Below are 24,031 nucleotides of genomic sequence, written 5' to 3'. Positions count from 1 at the left end.
CAGCACACTACCTTTGCAACAATAGGCACTGCAGAAAAGAGGTTAAACAGGATGTCATTACCCCATAATTAGAGTTAGTAACCCTAATATAAGTGAAATGCTCGGGGGGATGCATAGAAGTAACAAACTGCTGGGTGTGAGGATCAATTAGGAATATATCCTCTGTTGCAGGACTTACAATTGTGCAAGATTTAGTATTCTCATTTACCAGGTTGGACCCATGATGCCCTGTGCATATTTTTAAAAGACTTTACTTTTTTCATAATTTTCTATTGTACCTTCCTTCACTTTTCTCATACATACAGTGGTATCCCTGTAAATTTTACATTAAAAATGAAATTTGAAAGATATGTTTTTACTTTGTTACTATGAATTAATAAAGTATATTTCTATGGTACTCAACAGCCATCTAGTGGTTTAGTTTAATAGGTGCAGTCTGGAGGACAAATGTGGTATAGAGTGATCTCTGTATGTGTCTGGAAGAGGACATTTTTTTTGGTGGAACAGATAAGTATATGTAGTATCTGGAGTAGCCATCCCAAGCAGTATTTGTGTGTCTGTGCAACTGTGGTCATGTGTACTCAGGTTGGCAGAGTGTGTTGTGCCTCTGATCTTGATACCCAAGAAGGGTGCATTGGGGAATGGGGACTGGGAGCATATGTTTTTTTTCCAGATCCCCTGTAGTACACCTTTTATGGATAATTTTATTTTACAGACTAACCCGTATAATTTAACCCCTTAAAGCATTATGATTTACATGAAGTACATCATAGATCCCTATAACATCATAAGTGTAAAACAATCCATTCCCATGGCATCCTGGAGTCTGTATGAGAATACATCATCTGGCACACTATTATAGATCTATAGCAAATTCTCCTTATACTGAAATACTATATTATTGCAGTATGTGGCTGAGTGATTAGACCCCCTACAGTTTAAGTACCCTTGGCAGGTCCTAAAAGTAGTAAACATTTTTTTTTAAATAAAAATTTAAATGACCCCCTTTACCTACAACTGATATAAAAATAAATACATAAATAAAATCATAAACATGATAGCTATTGCCAGATCCCAAAAGTCCTGATCTGTCAACATATACAAAGGTTATTCCTGGTGGTGAACCCTATAATGTAAAATAGCAAGTAGGCATCCAAATTCACATCCTGGAAAAAAACTACACCTTACACAGCTCTATATGCTGAAGTATGAAAAAATTATAGGTGTCAGAATATGGCAAAATGAAGAAATTCATTTAAATCCAATTAAAGGGGTATTCTGGGAATTCTGATACAAAAATCCATAGTTCTATAAATATATACAACAAAACTCAATGCCGCAAAATTAAAAAAAATTAAGCTTAAATAGCTTCCTTTTATAAATCACAAAATTTTATGGGCTTTCTAAAATAGGCAGACTTATCTTAAAGATGGCCGCCACAGGATACTACAACTCCCATGAGCCCTCAGTTCTCAGTAACAGCTCCTCCCTTTTATGCTCTGCTCCCAGTATGAAAGACTGTCCTACTCTGTTACCATAGAAATGATGTTTGTCTACCTAACAGCAGTGCACATGCAGTTTGGGTTTACAGCACATTATTTCGTGCTGAAAAACTAGGCTTGTACATGAGTATATATGGTAAATGTATCACTCCTGCCGCTACTCAAGGAGGAAAGGAAATAGGATAGAGCACTATGCGATGTGCACTAGCACAGATGTGCACATTGCAGAGTGCTGACTGCAATTACTCTGACATCCCCTATCTCCTTTCCTCCCTGTGTAGAGAAATTTGTGCCTGACAAAGGAGAGAAATTGTACAGAAATTTTTTATAAATAATAAAATAAATTTCTGTATAAATCATTTCCAGTGTGCCTGGATTTCCTAATAGTGGTTAACACAGCCAGAAGAAAAAGTAAAACTCACTTTAGATGGAGCAACATTTCTCCAAATTTAAAGACAGTTGTGATGTCACATGAGGCTATTTTACTAAATCTCCTTTGTGATGTGATTTCAGAGGGAAGGACACTTGCTCCCCTCGTGTTTTTTTCAGCATAGGTCTCAGGACATATGCTCTGGCTCTCACAATATTGAACGAGTTTTCTAGGCTACAAGTTCTATTTTATTCTTTTTATGAGATAATCAATACAGTTAAAGGAGTTTTCCCACAAAATAAAATTCTCACATTTCAATCCCCTAGTGATGTTTACACAACAAAGATAATTTTATCCCTTAACTTTACAATTTTACTCAGTTTTATTGCTGTTTTAGCTCCTATCACTCTCTCAGCTGCTCAGTGTAAGATTCTTGTTTGTGGGCGGGGACTCTCTGAGTAGACATGCTTATGATCCCTCTAGTTTTGTGGGGTGACAGTGTGTTACATTATCATGGTACATGTGTATATACACTTTCATCTGGCTTCTGACATTGTACTAACACACTGACACATAGAAAGAAATGAGACAGATGAGAGATGTATGAGATTACACAGAGGCTGACAGACTTTTACACCATTACACTATCAGCTCAGCTACATCTCACAGATATGTGCCTGCCTCCCCCTTTCCCCCGATTACTTATCTCCTTGTAGCTTGTAGTTTGCAGCCTCTCTCTCTGCTCACTATCTCCTGGCATGAAGTTATCAGTGATTGTCTCAGAGCTCTGTGCAGGGGGTGGGGCTACAGGCACACAGCAGAGACAGACAGAAATCTCATCTGCACGAGCTCACATATAAAATCCAAGATGGCGCCAGACCCAAATTCAGAAGTTACAGGGTCTTGTCTAGGGGCAACTGAAATTGTGTACACCGGGACTGATAGAGACAGGTTGGCCTTGTATCTGAGAAATGCAGCATTTTTGTTAATAACAGTGAATTAGAGAATGTGTTATTTTGTTATTGTGAGTACATATAAGAAACTTATCTTCGTGGGAATATCCCTTTAACATATAGACCTTTTATATTACTCACAGATCTCACAAAGCTTCTGTCACGTCTGCGCCTGCTGTCTCCTCTAACCATACTGGTAGGATTAGGAGACACTGAATTTATCATCTTTCTGCAGTGTGAACTAGGTCCTATGCTGTCTGACATGATGTCTGCCACTCCCCTCACTGAGTCTGTCTTGCAAGAGTTAACACTGTCATCTGTAATTGATTGCTCATTCCACCTGTGGCAGGGCTGAGTTCCCTATAAGTCTCCAGTGTTGCTTTGACTCCTTGCTGGTCAAACTGTTATCTTGCTGTGTGTCTAGCTCTCTTGTATTTCTGATTTCTGATTTCTGGTTTCTGAATTCTTGCCCGTTTATTGACTAGTCTATTTGGATTGTGATTTGGTTATTGATATTCCCGCTGTTGCCGACTCGGATTGTTTACCTCGCCTCATTGTGTTTGTTTGTCTGTTTTGTTACGTGTTCACACCTTACCCAGGGAGGGAACACCGCCCAGTTATTGGCCTCCGTTTAGGGGGGACCCAATAAGTAGGTAGGGACAGATTGGGGGTCTCAGTGTCAGGGCTTACTGTCCTTGTTTGTGCAACACCCTCGCCGATGCAAGGCGAAGGAGTGCTTGCGAATACGTCCCACAGCATGTCATTGCATTACACAGGGGACAGATGGTAGTGGTAGTGGTAGATCCTGCCTGGTAAGGCAGGAGTTAAGTGTGTTATGTGATGTCATATGTGTTAGCCAATCACATGTATTACACTCTATCTCTGTGAGCTGAGAGGTAATTGGAGGAGCAGCCACCACCTGACCAGGGGGAGTAATAAAAACCCCTGGCCAGGAATGTTCTAGAGAACACTCTGAGTAGTAGTCAGTCAGACCAGGGAGTCTGAACAAGTTAGACAGAGAGAGAGAGGAAAGGGGTATCATCCTACCTTCAAGGGTGATACCTGAAGCAATCCAGGATAAAGCTGAAGCATCCTTCCAGGACACAGCTACCTCCCAGCCTGCCATTGCATCCAGGCTGGTGATCTACATCCTGTGGCTCCCTCCAAATACCTCTCCAGCATCCCACCAGTCTGTTAAAGGCACGTTGCTGATGTTCCTGTCGGTTCCAATAAAGAACTGTAAGTTGTTTTTGTTCAACCTCTGCCTCCGTCTGGTCCCTGCTACTACGGCTGCCCCCATCACAGGCACCCTGTCCACCACACAGAGACTCATACTCTATACACAAAAGGGGTTGCCCCAGGGAGATCCGCTATAGCAGCCTCTCCCTCATCATTTCTTGCCAACACCACCCTGCTGGAGACCTGCCAGGCTGTAGGACAGCCCTCCGGTTCCCCATACCAAGCACCGTGACAATAGCGTGCCTAGGCCGCAACCACCAGCCACTCAGGTACTGTGGGCCCCCGGCTGACTCCAGGCCCCGAGAAAAGGCTAGGCCCCGGTGGGGGATGTTGCATTTGTGTCCTGCCATTACAGCTTCTCTGCCAAATCACTCAGGAGATATAACAGACTCACTTTACTACAAAAGACAGGAGAGCTGACTGGTCCGCTATATGAAATCATAGAGAAAAGCTGTGCAATCATCCATTCTAAATTATAGAAGATATCCTCTATAAAAATTGTGCTGGCTATATTCTAACAACAAACATGCCATCCAATTGGAGGTGTTGTCTGTGACACTAGAGTTTGTGACAATGGGAGACATGTATCTTTATTTTGATCATTTTGTTTATTATCTTTTTGCCGTTTTACAAAAATATCTTTGTTTTGCTACTTTTAAAGTGCAAATCGAAGTACAACTGACCCCCTGCTTAGTTCCGTGCACCTTGAAAGTCACAAAAAAAAAATCAAAAAACCTATAGGGGTAATAATCTAACCGTTACCTTTTCCTGCAATAAACAAGCCCTGATATCCTCTTTTGATTGAGGAATAAAAAAAGCTATAATATGGCGACACTTAATATGGCAAATGCAGTTTCCTTATAAAGGAGTTTATATTTGCTAAAGTAGTAAAACATAAGAATATCTTTACATGTTATCTCCTTAATCGTACTAACCTACAGAATCATTTTATCATGTTTATTATACTGTACAGTGAATTGTGTAAAAGTTTTAACTAAAAGACAAGTGGCAGAACAGCTGTTTTATTCTGTTCTGTTGCAGGAAAGAGTTAATAAATCAAGCTATATTTACTATAAAAAAAAAACCAATGGAAAATACAAATCTTTTGGAATTTGAGCAGGGAAAAAACGTAAACAAAGTTGTGTGTCCTAAAAGCCATTTAGGCTGTGTTCTTATAGGTGTTCTTATGATCTTGGGCTATATGTGTATGCCTCCATCTAGTGGCAAGAAGTAAAATAACATTGTTTAACAAAATGTATCTTTCTTAGACAGATGTTTCCTTTGCTTTGCAACTTTTTAGGTGCAAAACGAAGAACAACTGACCCCATGCTTAGTTCCATACATACACCGAAAAATTTGCAATAAATAAAAAACAAAAAAAAACTGCAAATCAGAGACAAAGAAAAAAACAGACATGTATCACAACGGCATATTTAGATAGATACATAATAATGCTAAAGGGATGACCATAAGGGTCTTTGGATACACAAGGCTTTAACCGTCCTCATCCGCATTGCAAAGGTGATTTTTGAATTATTTGAGTCTTTGTTTCCCAGCGCTAGTATTTGATTGAGTAACACCAGGGCCGGTTCTAGGCAAAGTGGGGCCCTGGGCAAAACTAAAAGCGGGGCCCCAAAATAAAACTATTTTATAACCAGTCACAGTCAGCAAGAGGCTCCTTTAGTATGGTAAAACAAACTGTAATATGGGAGAATTTTATAGGAGATAGATAAATGATAGGGAGATTTATGGGCAGCATGGTGTCTCCATGATTAGCACTACAGCCTTGCAGCGCTGGTCAACATCTGCAAAGATTTTGTATGCGTGCGTCTGCGTGGGTTTCCTCCGGGTCTTCCGGTTTCCTCCCACACTCCAAAAAATTACTGGTAGGTTGATTAGACTGTGAGGCCCATTGGGGAGAGGGACCGATATTTTCTGAAAGCAGACACTTGGACGATTTTCAAAATTGCATCAAAAATTTTATAGACATAGGCGCCTTCATGCAATTTTGATTCAAATTGAAACATTTTATTAAAAATACTTAAAATTTGACTTTGATGGCAAAAAATTTGATCCAAACAGAAAATGTTTACCTTCACATCTCCTAAATGTAATAGATGGACAAGTGTAGAGTTCACAAATGTCCCATATTGATATGTTCACATAAATAAATCCACATAATATCACTAAAACTGTAATAACTAGATATCTGCTTTTCAGCTACACATTTTTAGACAGTCACAACCTGCAAAATATATCAATAAAACAGAATAAAAAGTAAAGGTGCCATAAACCTATATCATTTTGAAAGCAGACAACCAGGCGATGCATTTGGCAATTAACATTCAAAATTTCCTCTAAAATATGTACAAATCCAGATACTTATATAAAGAAAATCTACTTTCCTAAAACAATATCACAAAATAAAAGGGAATACTGTTTTCCAGAATTATCACAAGCTACAACCATCTGTTATAAATTAATTTCCTGCCTCTTATTAAAGGGGTTATCCGGGATTAAAAATTTTTTTCTGGCCGGGCTGGGGAGGGCTATTTAAACATAATAAACATGGACTTACCTCCTCCGGTGCTGCCGATGTCCCGCGCCGCGGCCCGTCTTCTCCGTGCGCCGGTTTCAGTAGAAGGGCGCACAGGGAGCTTCCGGCCGGCCGGATGCTCCCATGCGCACCATCTCCCAGCGCTTACAACGCTGAGAGATAGGGACGGATGGGAGGATCCGTCCACAACGCGGACCGGAAGCTCCCTGTGCGCGGCTTCCGTGCCCCCGTTTGTTTACAGGGGCACGGATCGAAGTGACCGCGGCGCGGGACATCGGCGGCGCCGGAGGAGGTAAGTCCATGTTTATTATGTTTAACTATCCCTCCCCAGCCCGGCCATAAAAAAAAAATTAAACCCGGATAACCCCTTTAATCACTTTACTTTAACATTGTTTAGGCGCAATTTTGGCGCAATGTTAGATTCAGGCACTTACATGTCATCCTGCTACAAGCTCCTCTCTGCTTCTCCCACATCCCAGAATGAGAATGACCCTCACAGCAGCACCCAGGTGTGTGACACCCAGCACCCAGTGACCTCCTCAGCAGGGGCTTCTCCTGGAGGGGATCCCCCAGTGCTGATCTCCTGCTGCACCCCTGTAATTCTGCTCAGTATTCCCCTCAGACACACTGGTGACACTGTGTAGAATTACATGGGGGACACTTGTCAGTACTATGTGCAACATTCTGTAACGTTCTCTTCTGCTTTGCTTTGAGCTCAGGATTCTGCAGAATGTTTTGTAAATAGAAGGTGATGAACTGTAAATACAGTCTGCAGCTCCTGTCTGTATTATATGTTCTAGTGTCTGCAGAGTATCTCATGTCTGTATTATATGTTCTAGTGTCTGCAGTGTCTGGCTGATCTTTGCTGCTAGAAATGAGCTGTTCTGCAAAGGGGCTCAGTGCTTTCTTCTCAGTTAACGCCACCTTCGGACTGGAGTGTTTTTGCGCCATTTTTTGCGCCTAAATTAAAAGTCGCAAATGATGAATATCATTAGACACAGCAAAACATCTGGATTGCTAGGATAAATGAGGGAAAGCTGGGTATTTTTGCTGCGCAGCTAGTTTGGCGTTTAGTCGCAAAAAAGGCGCAAAAACAACAGAAAAAACGATTGATACATGTGGCCCAAAGTGTGTTCTTAGATAGTTCTGCATAGAGAAGGGTTAAAAACATGAATATTAGTTGATATTATCCCTTCTCAAAATGTAGTAACATATAAAGTGAATATTTCCATTATCTGTGAGGTGCAGCAGCTCCTGTGTGCAGCAAATGCTCCCTGCAGACTGATGGCAAAGAATCTGGATTGGGGGAGGTTAATTTCAGGGGGCTGTATCTCTGGCTCTGTGACACATAGAACCTTACTTACTTTTTCCTATGAAAGAAGAGAGTCTCCTCTTTTATATGAATCTAAATTTGTGTTTCTAAAATGTAGGAAAACGGAGATATTAACTGTTAAACTGCCGTTGGGAGTGATTTTTATATATAAAAATGGCACCTGATATTCTCACTTTAAACCTGAATATCTCTGGATCCATAGCACCTAGAAACAAAATTCAAGATTCATTTGAAAGAAGAGATTCTCCCCTTTCTCCCAGGGGCCCTGGGCAATTGCCACCTTTGCCTACCCATTGCGCCGGCCCTGAGTAACACAAAAAAGACGCACTGTCCTTACTGAAAGTTAGCTCACAACAAGACTGATTTATTACCTCCGATAACGCTATCCAACACTTCGGCGGAGTACAATGTAAATGCTGGACCTCTCTCAAAGCTTTCCAGTGTATTCATTTGGGGGCGCGATCAGGCCTATGGAGCAAGCGGGTGGTCCAAGGGAGAAGCAGCAACTTCGACCACCCCCTCATGAATACACCGGACAGCTTTGAGAGCGGTCCGGCCTTTACATTGTACTCCGCCGCAGTATTAGATAGCATTACCGGAGGTTTCCGATAGCGCTATCATTCTAACACTGCAGCGTTTGTTTCAGCATTTGGAGCTGCTTAATTTAGTAAGCAGCTCCTAGTCCCGTATTGCTTGGTGATGGATCCTCTTTAAGGGTTTAATAAGCAAAAAAATAGAACTTGCCTGGGTAAGTTAACCCCTTCCGCAGCCTTTTTTTGTTTTTGCGTTTTCATTTTTCACTCCCCACCTTCAAAAATAAAAAAAATAACTTTTTTATTTTTCCATGTACAGAGCTGTGTTTTCTGTGTAACAAATTACACTTCAAAATGGTGGTATTTAATATTCCAAGCCATGTACTGGGAAGCAGGAAAAAAATTCCAAATGCAGTGAAATTGGTAAAAAAACGCATTTGTGCCGTATTCTTGTGGGCTTGGATTTTACGGATTTCACTGTATGCCCCAAATGACATGTCTTCTTTATTCTTTGGGTCGGTACAATTATGGGGATACCAAATTTGTATAGGTTTTCATAAATTTATAAAAATTAAAACCTGTACAAAAATTTTTGGGGGGATTTTGCCGTCTTCTGTCGCTAATAACTTTTTTATACTTTGGTGTACGAAGCTTTGGGAGGTGTAGTTTTTTTACGGCTTTTCATGACGTTTACAATGTTAGCATTTTTAGGACTGTACGACCTTTTGATCACTTTTTATAGAATTTCATTTATTTTTTTTAAATGGCAAAAAAGTGCCATTTTCGACTTTGGGCACGATTTTCCGTTACGGGGTTAAACGCAGTGAAAAACGGTTATATTTTGATAGATCGGGCATTTTCGTATGTGACGATACCTAATGTATTTATGATTTTTACTGTTTATTTATATTTATATCAGGGGGTGATTTGATTTTTTAGGTTTTTTATTATAATTTTTTTAAAGTTTTAGAAGGAAGGAAGCCATAGAGAACCAATAGAAGAGTCACTGCCTGGATATATGTGAAGGTGTTTCTGGTTTATTATGATAGATTGTGATGATAGATTTTCTTTCAGAAGTTAATATATGCTGGGAGTTTTCCAATATTAATTCTAGAATATGAAATTGAAATAAAAACACTTCTTTTCTATTGTAATTCTATTGTATTGTGGCATTCTCTGAAAATCTGATCTCTACAATGGTGGCAAAACACAGGCGGCCTCACTGCGTAGTGTGAATGGAACCTTCCACTTTCTCGCTGAGACGGAAGCTTTTGTTCGCCTTTTGTTTCCTACAGGACACTTTTACGCGTTGCACACTTTTTAGGTCACGTGTCGTAACCAGCACAGAGAAGCATGGCGGAGAAAGCTAGAGATCCGCGGCCATATAACGCCAAGAAACGGCCCTCTACAACCGAACCGGGTCAGTGCTACGGGGAGTGGGTGTCCTGGCGGAGAGGGGACACGCAGGAGGCATGTGACGGCCATATTGGAGGTCACTGCCAGTGCAATGCGTTTTCTCTGTTACGTGTTATGTCTATGCTCGTGCTGGGGAGTAGGATGAGGCATAATCCAAGGTCCTAACAGCCCTGGCATGGAAAGAGTGCAGGTAGCATTGGTTAGAATTCCTCCCAGACACTGTGTACATATGTGCCCAGGACATGCATCTCCTAGTGTGCTGTACACACCCTGAAGCCCACCCACTCCTGATTTTCTGCACTTGGTTTACAACTTCATTTGGAAATCTTTATTGTAGTCCTGTCCAGGGTAGTGCTGAACCTGAGAACCCTTGCACACGGTGTATATGCACTGGATTTCTAGCATGGAATTATGGAGGATCGTCCACTTGGGAAGTTTAGAGCATAACATTACTATGCACATGGTCTGGGAAGATACTAACACGTGCAGTAGATTTTAAGAATCTGCTGATTATATTTGGGGGCTTTGGATGGGCAACGGATTTCTCCTTTGTGAATCTGCAGTAAAAGCTGTATTTAATGCAGTTTCACTGTGGATTTAGGGTCAGATTTTCTCCATGAATCTGCAGACATTCCTGGGGCTGTTGCATACACAACCATTCAAAGTCAGTTCCAGCATCATAAATGCTCGGCAAATGCGGGTGGCACAATTGCAGCGCTTCACTTACAGCCCAGAGACTGCCATAATGTTGTTTGTAATTCACTTACAATGTTATGGCTGGCTGTAGCACAAGTTCTCCTGTTTCTGTTGTAAATCTCTTTTGCTAGATATGATTTCAATGTGTACAATCATTTGTTTTAATGTTCTTTCTTGCAGTTGCGGAAGAGTCTAAAATATCTGTTCCTGATGGCTGGAAAGAGCAGCCTTTTACCAAGGAGGATAACCCAAAGGGGTTGCTGGAAGAGAGTAGTTTTGCCACCTTGTTTCCAATGTATAGAGAAGCGTACCTCAAAGAGTGTTGGCCCCTGGTCCAGAAAGCATTAAGTGAGCATGTAAGCATCTCATAAAATACTGGTTTGTGACCTGCAAGTTACCTAATGTTTTATTTATCCCTTCCTGGAAAGTGTATTGGCATATGTCCTAGAATCCCCTAGTGGAGGAATTGATGGCTGTAAGACTCCACATCCTGCAGAGGTGGCCTTAAATTACTAAGTCTCCTTAAGGACTTACTTCCCTGATCTAGCCTAAATTATTGCTGCCTAATAGTTTTCTTTCTTTGCACTGGAATAGTATGGCCCCATAGACTGAACACAATGCGCAGGACGGAAGTCATTAAAGCATACAGAAATATGATGCAAGTACTTCCTGTCTGCTGCCGAACTGCAGTCCCGACACTGTAAGACCTATTAAAGTGTTGGCACTGCAATTCAACATGCAGAAGGGAAGTCTTTGCAACATATTTCTGTATGGTGTAATAACTCCCAACCTGTGCTATGTGTTCAGCCCATGGGATCCCACCATCCTACAGCCCCATATTTTAGGCTGAATACGTTTGTGTGCAGACAGCCTGAATTGTGATGGTTTCCTGGCTTTCTGTACCACTAGAGCATCTTCTGGTGTTCATGTCTGTAGCCTTTATAAAGGGACCCAAAGGTCTAATGGAAAATTGCCCTGTTTGGTGCTAACTTGGTGCCAGTTGTCATTTTATTATGGTTTAATCGGTTCGGTGGTCATTTTTGATTCAGAGTCCTGATAAAATGGACTGACTCCACAAACCTATAATAAATAATAAAAATTTTTATTGTAGCCCATTTCATATCTGGTGCAAGCACCACTGGCACAACCGATATCGCTAGGAAAGGACTACCTGGACCGCAAAGACCTGTATAGGACCTGTCCTATCTTTTGTGGAGCAGGCACTAATAATGCAGTGCATTATAAAAGACATCAAGTGATCTCCTGTTGGTGCCTACTTGTGGGGCCAAATAATGCACTTTATTTTTATTTTTTACTTTTTTATTTTGTGTTTCTACACCCACACTAGGTACTTGAAATATGGTGAAGGAAAAGGTTTTTTCCCCTAAAAGGTTGTCTTTATGCAAACAAAAGACAAAAAAAAGCCTATACATTTTGAATTGTGTGCTTATTGACCCAGAGTTTTGTTCGCATTTAAATATACTGCATAGAAAGAGATAAGGAAACATGAAACCCAAAGTTGTGCTATCAAAAACTACATTTCATCCCGAGAGCAGCTATAGTTAAAGGGCATCTTCAATCAGAATAAAGGACTGTATGCAAATAAGCATGAGGGGCTCCAGGCTCCGTAAGTGTTAATGAAGCCTGGAGCCCCTCAGGGTCATTTGCATAGTCATTTTCATTCTGGTAGTAGATGTGCTTTAAGGAAGACTATAAAAGTTATAGCTTGTAGAAGGCATTGACAAAAAGAAAATGAAAAATAGTGTGGGCATTAACATGGAATTACAGATGAGGAGATAAGGGGAAGCTTGTTGATTATTGTTCAGCGATTCCAACCCATAAGTTTCTCTCGACCCGTCAGTACCCTTGGGGCATCCATTATTCATGGATTTTCATGGTAATATACTAAAAAGATCAGTCATGTTTCTACAAATTTCAAGCTTTTCCTCAACTAAAAATACCCCTCAGAAACGCTAAGAGAAGAAAAAATGAGTGTGATCCTGGCCGCAATTATCTCAGCACTGCTAGAGTGACCAGGGAAACAGTGCTGTGAAGTCGGAAGTTTGGTTTACCGACTCCACAGCCATGGGATTAATTCGGAGATATCATTTAATGTACACAAAAGTTAAGATCAGAGTTTATGGTGCAGAACCTTTATGTTCTGTATTATTCTGTATAGGAGAATAATGCACATACAAATGTTTCCATGACATACTAGTGATTTTTGTGCATAATAAAGTTTATAATAAGCAATAAACTTCAGTCTTGCGGTTTTTGCCTAACTTTCAGTTTTGTTTGTTTTTCAGTTTGTGAAAGCAGAATTAGATTTAATAGAAGGCAGCATGACGGTTACCAGTACCAAAAAAACCTTTGATCCTTATATTATTATCCGAGCTCGGGACCTGATAAAATTACTAGCCAGAAGTGTACCCTTTGAACAGGTTAGTCATTCATTAATTAATTAATTCATTCATTTTCAATACTATATGAATGGTTTATGAACCCAAATGGGCCAAGTAGAAAAATGATAAAACTGTATTCTCAGTATGTAAGCCCTATGTATTAAAGAGTGTAAACATTCAGCTGCTTGCTGAGGAATGCATTTACTCCTGGTTTCACTGTACATTCCCCTTGTGAAAATGGCGTGTCCTTGCACAACACTAAGTGCTCAACGTTGCAGGAGTGCCTCCCCACCTGGTCACAATCCGGTTGTCAATTAATTTGTAGGATGAATAAGAGGTGCGGTGTGTCATTTATGAATAATAATGCTCCAGAAGTGTTATAGTGATTAATAAAACAGGCCGGTCATTAGGGACAGTAGTCTATTTATTGATGGTTTTGCACATTTGTGATAACTACTTAGGCTGCATTTACAATGACGTATGCCTGCTTGTCTATGGCTGGGCGGCCATATCTAAGCTGCAAAGGAGAGTAGGGGGGGTGACCCCTCCCCTCTCCATTGCAATGCATTAGGCCCGTAACACGGTGAAAGATAGAACATTTCCTATCTTTTTCCCGTGTGTGGCACCGTATGGCTGTGTGCGGCCATTGCCTTCTGTGGGGGAACATGTGTGTGGCCGCGGCCTTACATACCTCCCCCATACGGTCGTGTGAATGCGGCCTTGGTCTAATAAATATAGCATTGGTGATCAGCCCATTACTTCTGAAATATACAGATTAAAAGCAACAGATATTTCCATATATCCATCGCAACAATGGTAAGAAGATGCCATCATTTAATTACCTTCCTCAGGCTGTGAGAATTCTCGAAGATGACGTTGCCTGTGAGATTGTTAAAATTGGATCAATGGTTACAAAAAAGGAGAGGTTTATAAAGAGGCGACAGCGGCTTCTGGGACCCAAGGGATCCACTCTGAAGGTATCATTCTAGTGTATACACAGGAAAAGGTCTGTCTGTTTCTAGAGACTGCTTATTTACACTGCACTGTTTTCCCTCAGGCTCTGGAGCTGCTCACAAAATGTTACATAATGGTGCAAGGGAATACGGTCAGCGCTGTGGGGCCCTACTCTGGTCTTAAAGAGGTAAAAACAAAACTTAATTTCAAACCTAATAGCAAACCTCTGGTAAATCATTGGAACAAAGTTATGGCCACTGTGGAATACAGTGAAAGAGTGGACCAAAATCCCACCAGAGCAGAGACTAGTGTTGTCCTGTGGCTGCAGGGGACTTTCTCAAGGGTCAATTATCTTAACTCTGATGTATCTGGCGGACGCCTTGATTTGCGAAAAATTTTACAGCAGGTGCTGCCTGGCCTATGTATAATCGTGCTATATTGATGTTTAGATGGTCCATCAGGTCTGGCCATACAATTCCTGATAAATGTCCCCTATGTTTGCAGCCAACTGTTCAACAGCCACAAGAAAAAATTAATTTCTTGAACTAAATAACTGACGTGTGTGTTATTTTCATTGAAACATTTCCTCTGTTTTATAATTAATACATTTTATTACATATTTTTGCAGGTCAGGAGAATTGTTTTGGACACAATGAATAACATTCATCCTATTTACAATATAAAGGTAAAGCTAAATTTTGCCTTTTTAATGAAAGCAATTTAAGGATTAAATTAACACATCCCTAGTATACTATGCAAATTGTGGGAAAAACGGAACTGTTCTGATCATCCTGTTCGTAGTCGTTGTACAGATCACTTGAGCCTGTTCTAATGGGGAAATGCTTGTTGTTTTCACTGAAAAGGGAATAGTCTCGTGGTGTAATGGATAGCTGAAGGGCTTTTAGGTATTGCAAACTATGTACATACTAAAATTGCAACATGTGCCTGCCGTAAATTACCGTATATAAGCGAGTATAAGTCAAGCCGAGACACTTAATGTTATCACAAACAACTGGGAAAACTTATTGAATCAAGTATAATGCCTTGGCTGGAAAATGCAGCCGCTACGTTTTAATAAAATAGGATGTCTAACAGCTGCCTGGTTAATGAAATGTCCTTTTATTGGTCTGAAAAAGCCCCATTCGGCTTATACGTGAGTACTTTATATATACTCGACTATATGCCTAGGCCCCTAATTTTACCACCAAAAATTGGGATAACCTATCACCTACCTATAGCTTGACGCCCACCCCCACCCCCTGTAGACAAGTCCACGACAGCTCTGTGCAGACGTGGCGCCGCATATGTGAAGAAAGAAGAGGCGCTGCCGTCGGAGCGCTCGCGGGCAGTTTCGATCCGGCACCCGACACTTGGCGCGCCAGCGCTGGGCCCTCGCGGCCTGCAACAGTCGGGCAGGAGCCTCTGTCCTTCCGGACAGGAAGCTCCTGCTCGTCGCTGTATAGTGCTCAATGCGGCTGGCAGGCTGTATACTACATGGGGGCTGGCAGGCTGTATACTACTGGGGGGGTTTTGACAAATGCATTTCCCACCCTCGGCTTATACTCCAGTCAGTAGTCTTTCCCAGTTTTTGGTGGTAAAATTAGGGGTCTCGGCTTATACTCAAGTATATACACGGTAATTTTTTTTAAAATGCTCTGCTTATACCGGAGTATGTATGGTAGTATTTGAATTTTAATGAATTTGTGTTGAATGTTTAAAGGACTTGGCTCCTTTTTGATAACATTTCAAAAATGTTGTAATATGCTGTGCATAAATAATCACCCCTTACCCTTATATACACACTGAAGTCCCCCACTTTGTATATACTGGATTTGGAGGCTCTCAGATGGCAGTATTGCTTTACCCACATGACCACAAGCTCCTCTGTGCAATGAAAGCTGAAAGAGGGAACACTATTGCCTGCCTGTGTTGAAAGCATTCATTAAATTCACAGAAGTGGTTGTATGTTACATAAGGAAATTTTGGGACTGTTACCATCCTGGTAGCCTTGAATGCTGTCTCCGTAAACTGAGGAACAATAAGATTTATAGTTCTGCATTAGTTCCTGTTTATAGAAGTCATTCTGTTATACCTTCAGGCTTTAATGATCAAACGTGAGTTGGCTAAAGATCCAGAGTTAAGGAATCAAAGCTGGGATCGGTTTCTACCAAAATTTAGGCAGAAGAATCTCAGCAAGAGAAAAGAACCAAAGAAAAAGAGGATTAAAAAAGAATATACACCATTCCCACCACCACAGCTTCCTAGCAAGGTACAGCACTATTACTATTAGAAGCTGCTTTGTTGAATGCCAGTTGTTTATTATTATTTCCTTTTAGTTGAGAATATAATCTTTATATAGCGCCATCAAATTCTGTAGTGTTTTAAAAAATCTATCATATTTGTATCCATGGACTCATTCCTTCTAAAATCTGCTATTAAAATTATGCCAATCAGCCTGAGGGGCTACCCTAGCCTTTCAGTGATTTCCTTGCCCTCATTCTTCCTGTGGCTGTGACTGCTGCATCCAGGCATATAATAGAGAAATTGCAACATGTATAGTTTAGGTTTTAATATCATTTTATTGTGTTTACAGATGGATAAGGAAATTGAAAGTGGTGAATACTTCTTGAAAGAAAGCCAGAGAAGGAAAAAGAAACTTGAGGATATTAAGGTATTTGTCATAGACCGGAATGGATACAGTGCATACTCAAACCGCACAGATTGCATGTTGCTAAATGACTAAAATTACTTCCTTTACAGACTAGAGAAGCAGAAGCTCTAGTAAGGAGGCAAGAAAAGAGAAACCAGGCATTTATCCCTCCTGAAGAAAAGTCTTATGAGCCAAAGGAAGGTAAAAGATGTGATGTGTTCTCATTGTCAGGATGTTATAAATGGCCCCAGTGTTACCATGCATTAAGGTTATCTATATAGCAATACCTTTTTCCCCATATAATAACTAGATTATGTATATTTTCAAACATCTTTGACCCTTGGCGATAATGCTGGCAGTGTAACACTGCTGGGACTGTTGTAGCACCAGGAACTGCTTACTTTAGTAAGCAACTCCTAGTGCGGTTTTTTGACGATGACGGGTCATCTTTAACTAATTTACAACTGAATTTAGATGGAATCTGAGACTACCAATTGATTTGTTCTCTTCCATTTTAGTTGCCACTTCCTCAAAGCTTGATGTAAATGCCATTAAAGAGAAGGTAAAGAAAGCTAAAAGCAAGAAGCTTGGCGCCCCCCCAGAGGAAGTGAAGCAAAAGGTAGTGGATTCAGACAAAAAGAAGAAGAAAAAGAAGACATGAGTAATTTGAAATGTTTACCTGCAGTCTGCTTTTCTTCTTCAATGGAAGATTCACCCAAACCTCTACCCCGGACTAGTGACATATATTTTTTTTTTCAAAGAAGCTACAAGACTTTTATGGGCCCCTGTGTTTTACAACTACAAAACAGAATTATGTAGAAAAGCGTACAGTGGGAAAGTTGTATTTGTCCAAGATTTGTCATGCCCATGTAAAAGGGTAAAAAAAAGTCTCATAACCATATAAATATTTTGCTTTTCTTTTTCTATTGATTCTGATCATCATTCTGCAGAATTGTGACTGCACCTCTAGCATATGTATTGGCAAGGTTTGAGTGTTCTGTATTTGCATATGTTTTCTATAGAAATGTTATACTATTTGTGATGCTTACATGGTTAAATCTATTTTATTACTTTTTAATACAAGAACCTAAAGGAAATCTACCTTTGTTCATTATGAACCAAAACATACCTTGAGTGCTGTAGCTACACTGAAGCAGAAACATATCTTGTTTAATCCCTGAACTGAGTGGCTTTGCTGGGCACAATCCCCCAGCTGCCAGGAAACACAGCAGCCAGTATGCCTCCAGATTTACCATGGTCCTGAATTGTAGAATTTTTTTTTTTTTTTTTTAGCAAAACTACTCAGGTCAGGGATTAAACAACATCTATGTTTCTGCATCAGTGTAGCTACAGCATTCTCTATGTTTGGTGCACAATGCATGAAAACATATGAAAGATATCCTTTAAAATAATAGTTGTTGGTGATCAAGTATGTGTCTGCAGTGAATTATTTAACCCTTCTAGTTCTCACAATCATAAGTTCCTACATGGCATCTAAGGGTTATATAAATATATATTTTTTTTTACACTAGCAGAGGTGTTGGTGAAAATGTAATGTCTGTGTACACATTTAACACATAATATGAAAGCGAGTGTACAGTGTCCAATAAGATTTAATACATAGTCTACAAGGCTGTTTCTGACACATTGATGGTGACAAGTGTTCTCTCCTTTAAAAGGAAATCAATTTTTCCACCACGTTCCATGACGGCCCCCACCTGGAGGATGCTCCTATATCCTGTAGGGACAGGAAGCGCAAGAGATTAAAAGCTCCTCCCTAGCACCCAACACCAGTGTCTTCCTGTCCCTTCGGGATATAGGATGCAAGAGAGTCTCCCTAGGGAGACACGAGATTTCTTTTACTTTTTACTTTTTACCTTTTCCTTTTACTTTTTTACTTTTTACTTTAATGGGTTCCGCCTCACAACCAAGTGGGGGGAACACCAAAATGTACCTCCTCCCCGCCCCCCGTTCTGCCAGCCCAACCAACGGTCCCGGGAGACCAATGCTGGGTGGTTGCGGGGGGGACATGCAGCGGTACCTGTGCTGGGGCCCTTTCTCTGCTGGAGGACCGGTGTGTGAGGGGCATCGGTCCTCGGCGGTGAGGGGTTCCGGCTCCAGTAAGATTACGTGCGCGCGCGCACGTGCTGCTTGTGTGCGTGGTCCGGGATGGCCGCGTACCGGAAGTCGGCCGCAGACGCGACTTCCGGTATACACGTCAGAGCGACAGGGTCGCGTCATTGGGGGCGGACCCGAAAGCCGGCTCCGTGGACGCATGCGCAGTCCAGGAGCCCGATCGCTTCCGGTTTGAACCGGAAGGGGGAGGAGGGACGAGCCTCTCCAGAACGCGGGAGAAAATCAAATTTAAGCGTTCCTGGAAGGAAAACCTAGTCGGTGGCTCTGGTGCTTCCAGCAAAATGGCTGATGACGCATCCAACCTGTTCCAGGTCCTGGTACCCGTAAGTACAAGCCCTGGGCTGTCCTCTTCTCTCTCACCATACATTTCATACCTGTTATTAACTGTTATCATGTATGCTTCTCTTAGGGAAAAGGGCAGAAAGAACCTAAAGAGAAAAACCCCTTAAAAAACCCTCTAAAAGATGTGGCTTATGTAGTTCTAAATTACCAGAGGACTATAGGAAAAGCCTGTGTTCAGATTGTCTGACCAAAATTTTAAAAGAGGAAAGGTCGTCATTAATGGACGAAATAAGGTCCGCAATAAAGGAAGAAGTTTCCTCCTCTATTGCTGCTCATTTACCCGAACCACCTAGGAAAAAACCTAGATACGTTCAGTCTTCCTCTTCTGATCAAGACTCAGATTTCCCTTCCTGTTCTTTAGATGATAGACCGGAAGAAAGTCTAGAGGGGGGACATTCAAAAGATCAGGGGCACACAAAGTATTTGTTTGCGTCCGAGGATCTAGACAGCTTATTAAAAGCCTTGAGAAACACACTAGAAATAGAGGATGTGTCTGAACCAACCTCTGTACAGAGTGATCTCTTTGGGGGACTCAAATACAGAAAGAAAAGTTTCTTTCCTGTAATTGACACACTAAAAGACTTGGTGTTATCAGAATGGAAGGAGCCAGAAAAAAGAATTTCTATCCCCAAAGAATTCCGAAATAGATTACAATTTGAGGACAATACTTTATGGGAGGAAATACCTAAAGTCGACATTCAAGTGGCTAAAGTAGTAAAAAAGACGGATCTCCCATTTGAAGATAGTGCCCAATTAAAAGACCCCCTTGACCGTAAATCTGATGCCTTACTTAAAAGGGCTTGGGAGACGTCTTCTTTAAATATTAAGACCAACATTGCCTCCACTTCTGTCGCCAGGACTTTATATTTTTGGTTGTCAGAATTGGAATCACACCTGGTAAATAAAACCTCTAGGGATTCCATTATAGAGTCTTTACCCCTCCTCAAATCTGCCACAGCCTTTTTAGCAGATGCTTCTGCTGAAGCTTTAAGGTTTTCGGCCAAAGAGGCGGCCTTGACCAATTCTGTCCGGAGATCTCTCTGGCTAAAACAGTGGGGTGGGGATACGAAATCTAAGTCTATGCTCTGCGGTATCCCATTCCAAGGTGAGTTTTTGTTTGGCAGCGAATTAGACTCTATACTAGAAAATGCTGCAGACAGAAAAAAGGGGTTTCCGATTAATAGAATTCCCCCTAAAAAACCTCCCTTTCCCTTTCCCTTTCGTTCCTCCAGGGAAGAGAAACCTCCCTTTAGGGGCAAAGGAAAGACAGGTAGATGGAGCTACACAAAAGGAGGCGCAGGTCGAGGGTTTTTCTCTAACCCCGACCACAAGCAGAGGAAACAATGACGTACAGGTGGGGGGGAGACTTTCCCATTTCAGGCCCGAATGGGAAAAAATCTGCCAAAACCCTTGGATTCTCCAGACCATCCAGTCAGGTTACAGGGTAGAATTTCTCCATATTCCCCCACAACATTTTCAGAACCCAAATCTGCCAGAAAGTCAAACTCTCCATCTCTGGACCAACATCCAACAATTGCTTCGGATGGATGTGATTGTTCCAGTCCAGGAGATAGAAAAAGGGGAAGGATTTTATTCCCCTCTCTTTTTGATAAAAAAACCCAATGGGTCTTACCGTCTAATTATAAATCTAAAAAAACTAAACAAATTTATAAAGTACAAACACTTCAAGATGGAGTCGATAAAGTCAGCGACCCCCTTGATAGGAAAAAATTATTTTCTTTGTACGATCGATCTAAAAGACGCGTACTATCACGTCCCTATTTGCCAGGATCACCAAAAATACCTAAGATTCACAGTTCGTTCCCCGGGGGGAAAAATACTTCATTTTCAGTTCAAAGCCCTACCATTTGGGATCTCTTCGGCACCCCGTATTTTTACAAAAATTATGGCAGAGGTAGTGGCCCACCTAAGATTGAAGGGCATAATTATAGTTCCTTACCTAGACGACCTTCTTCTAGTTGCAAAGACCAAATCAGACCTAAAGACCCACCTTCAGTTAGTCATAGGTCTCCTCCAGGACTTAGGTTGGGTCATAAACAGGAAAAAATCAGATTTAAAACCAGAGATGGTGAAAAAATTTCTAGGGGTAAAACTAGATTCCGTGAAGCAGAGTTCTTTCCTACCGTTAGAAAAGATCCAAAAAATAAAGGAAAACATAAGTCTCTTCCAGAGGAAAGAGTCGTGCAGCATTCGAGCAGCTCTGAGTCTTCTGGGCCTTCTGACGTCCTGTATCCAGTGCGTGTCTTGGGCTCAAAACCACACAAGGACTATGCAGGCTTGGACTATCCGGGTGTGGGACAAAAACCCTCTACATCTAGACCACAAGGTAAAGATTCCCCTTTTAGTCAAACATTCACTATCCTGGTGGAAGAATCCCATAAACTTAAAGAAGGGAGTTTGGTGGAATCCAAACCCAATCTTAACAATTCAAACAGACGCAAGCCTGTCAGGTTGGGGGGCTGCGTTGGCAGGCCACTATTTTCAGGGTCAGTGGGACAGCCAGACTTGTTCTAGGTCCTCAAACTTTCGGGAGTTAAAGGCAGTCCTAGAAACATTCAAAAAGGGCCACTTGCATATAAAAAATCAACACATAAGAATCCTCTCTGATAACACTACTACAGTAGCTTATTTGCGCAGGCAAGGGGGCACAAAGTCTAAATCTTTGTCTGAGTTATCACATCAAATTTTTAGGTGGGCAGAAACACACTTTCTATCCCTCTCAGCTATCCATCTCAAAGGTACAGAAAATATAGAAGCAGACTTCTTAAGCCGGGTTACATTAGATCCTCATGAATGGTCTTTAAACCCACAAACTTTCGGGGAAATCTGTCATATCTGGGGGACCCCAACCTTAGATCTTTTCGCAACCTATCTAAATAATAAATCCCCTAAATACTTTTCTTTAGACCATAGGGGCTCTCCTACGGGGTTAGATGCCTTCAGTCATACATGGGGGTCGGGGTTAGTCTATGCCTTCCCTCCCATACCTCTAATTCCCAAAATCTTGCAGAAACTAAGATCAGAACGGGCATTATTAATCCTTATTGCTCCATTCTGGCCAAAAAGAAGTTGGTTCCCGGTTATTCAGGAACTAGCTATAGATAATCCTGTTCATCTTCCTTATCGTCAGGATCTTCTTCTACAGGGTCCACTGTTTCATCAGGACGTGCGACATCTAAAGCTTACGGCCTGGATCCTGAGAGGGCATACCTAATGACCAAAGGCCTTTCTACCGGAGTGATCGACACTATTCAAGCAAGCAGGAAACCAGTGACTAACGCTATTTATGCCAAGATCTGGAAAAAATTCTGTACTTGGTGTGGGGATTATCCTCCTTCTCCAGAAAATCCAAACTTAGGCCAAATTTTAGATTTCTTACAGGCTGGGTTTTCTCTAGGTCTTAAACCAAGCACCCTTAAGGTCCAGATTTCGGCTTTAAGTATATATTTTGACCTTCCCTTAGCAGATCACAGATGGATCAGGAGATTCATTAAGGGCTGTTCCCGTATTAAACCACGTATACACAACCCAGTCCCTTCTTGGGATCTCTCTCTGGTCCTGAATATTCTCACAGAGCCCCCCTTTGAGCCTCTGGATTCTGCAAACATAAAAATCCTCACATTTAAAACTATCTTCCTGATAGCAATTACCACAGCACGCAGATTGGGTGAAATCCAGGCCCTCTCTCGCAGAGAACCCTTTTTAAATATCTTAGATGACAAAATAATTCTCAAACTAGATCCCCTCTTCCTCCCTAAAGTTGTGTCTGAATTCCACCGTAAACAGGAAATTATTCTTCCCTCCTTCTGTGCTAATCCTAAATCTGAACGGGAAAGGAAGTGGCAAACCTTAGATGTTAGGAGATGTGTTCTCTTTTACTTAGAAGCAACAAAAGAGTGGTGTAAAGATTCCAGTTTACTAGTTAACTTTGGGGGAAAGAATAGAGGGTTGAAAGCCTCAAAGGCAACCTTAGCCAGATGGATAAAATCCACTATATCTCTCTGCTACAAGACCACAAACACTTCCCTTCCGGGGGATATTAAAGCCCATTCCACTAGGGCCATGGCGACATCCTGGGCCGAAAAAAGGGGTGCATCTCTGGACCAAATATGCCGAGCAGCAACGTGGTCAAGTTCCTCGACATTTGCAAAGCACTATCGGTTGGATATTGCCTCCCAGGAGGACCTGGCATTCGGCAGGAAAATCCTGCAGGCGGTGGTCCCTCCCAAATAATGGGGTAATCTGGTAAGTCTCCAGGTGGGGGCCGTCATGGAACGTGGTGGAAATATGGAATTAGACTTACCGGTAATTCGGTTTCCACTAGTGACCATGACGGCCCCCCATTATTTCCCTCCCTTTCTTCCTTCTTGGAGATGGTTCTATGTGAAATTCCTTGCACTTGCATCCTTCCGGGTGGTACTTTGGTAGACACTGGTGTTGGGTGCTAGGGAGGAGCTTTTAATCTCTTGCGCTTCCTGTCCCTACAGGATATAGGAGCATCCTCCAGGTGGGGGCCGTCATGGTCACTAGTGGAAACCGAATTACCGGTAAGTCTAATTCCATATTTTCATTTCATCTATACAAGGGGCTGCCAACTTGTGTGATGCACTTTACAGCCATAGGCTGTAACTCCTAAAATTGAATTTTAATATTAAAAATTTGGCTAAATAAGTCATTTTCTGTTGACAACTCCTTATATTTTCTTTCTATTTATCAAGTTAAGTACAAGAGGTCAATGGTGTTGCCCATATTGTACTAACCCTGGTAAATTCTCCTTCTGCTAATTGGACCCACCAGCAGGCTGCTTTTAGAATTCCTAAGGCATCTCATGTCCTGTGGGTCAGGGGGCTGTGCAGTTATTGCTAAATGCCAGATTTTGCTAATCGCCAGATAGAAGGGGAAAAAAAACAAAAGTGAGGAATGGATG

At 41.5% G+C, this 24,031-nt stretch overlaps 2 protein-coding genes across 4 annotated transcripts; both read left to right on the top strand.

Moving 5' to 3' along the window:
* The first annotated feature begins 9,751 nt into the window (after positions 1–9,751).
* Positions 9,752–18,034, top strand: KRR1 (KRR1 small subunit processome component homolog). Of its 3 annotated transcripts, none has more exons than XM_072146750.1 (10): positions 9,752–9,907; positions 10,780–10,955; positions 12,906–13,040; positions 13,853–13,978; positions 14,059–14,142; positions 14,584–14,640; positions 16,054–16,224; positions 16,549–16,626; positions 16,716–16,806; positions 17,124–18,034. In XM_072146750.1, the coding sequence occupies exons 1-10, from the start codon at positions 9,841–9,843 to the stop codon at positions 17,264–17,266; spliced, it is 1,128 nt and encodes a 375-aa protein (XP_072002851.1). In that variant the 5' UTR covers positions 9,752–9,840; the 3' UTR covers positions 17,267–18,034. The 3 variants fall into 3 exon arrangements, with proteins under 3 accessions (XP_072002851.1, XP_072002850.1, XP_072002852.1); XM_072146749.1 differs by having other exon boundaries at positions 9,762–9,979; XM_072146751.1 differs by lacking the exon at positions 9,752–9,907 and adding an exon at positions 9,961–10,093.
* A 2,431-nt stretch (positions 18,035–20,465) lies between these two features.
* Positions 20,466–23,526, top strand: LOC140126838 (uncharacterized). Its single transcript, XM_072146744.1, has 2 exons — positions 20,466–21,430; positions 22,250–23,526. Exons 1-2 carry the CDS (start codon positions 20,470–20,472, stop codon positions 23,335–23,337), a joined length of 2,049 nt encoding a protein of 682 aa, XP_072002845.1. The 5' UTR covers positions 20,466–20,469; the 3' UTR covers positions 23,338–23,526.
* Positions 23,527–24,031: the final 505 nt, after the last annotated feature.

Source organism: Engystomops pustulosus, chromosome 4, assembly GCF_040894005.1.
Source record: "Engystomops pustulosus chromosome 4, aEngPut4.maternal, whole genome shotgun sequence".
Classification (NCBI taxonomy): domain Eukaryota; kingdom Metazoa; phylum Chordata; class Amphibia; order Anura; family Leptodactylidae; genus Engystomops; species Engystomops pustulosus.
This window is presented reverse-complemented; position numbering and strand designations above follow the sequence as displayed.

Coding starts and splice junctions, on each gene's coding strand:
- KRR1 (XM_072146749.1), top strand. CDS start 9,841: ATGGCGGAGAAAGCTAGAGATCCGCGGCCATATAACGCCAAGAAACGG. Junction 14,143..14,583: donor CCTACTCTGGTCTTAAAGAG/GTAAAAACAAAA, acceptor ATATTTTTGCAG/GTCAGGAGAATTGTTTTGGA. Junction 16,225..16,548: donor CACCACAGCTTCCTAGCAAG/GTACAGCACTAT, acceptor TTGTGTTTACAG/ATGGATAAGGAAATTGAAAG.
- LOC140126838 (XM_072146744.1), top strand. CDS start 20,470: ATGGGAAAAAATCTGCCAAAACCCTTGGATTCTCCAGACCATCCAGTC. Junction 21,431..22,249: donor CTCTACATCTAGACCACAAG/GTAAAGATTCCC, acceptor CTTCTTCTACAG/GGTCCACTGTTTCATCAGGA.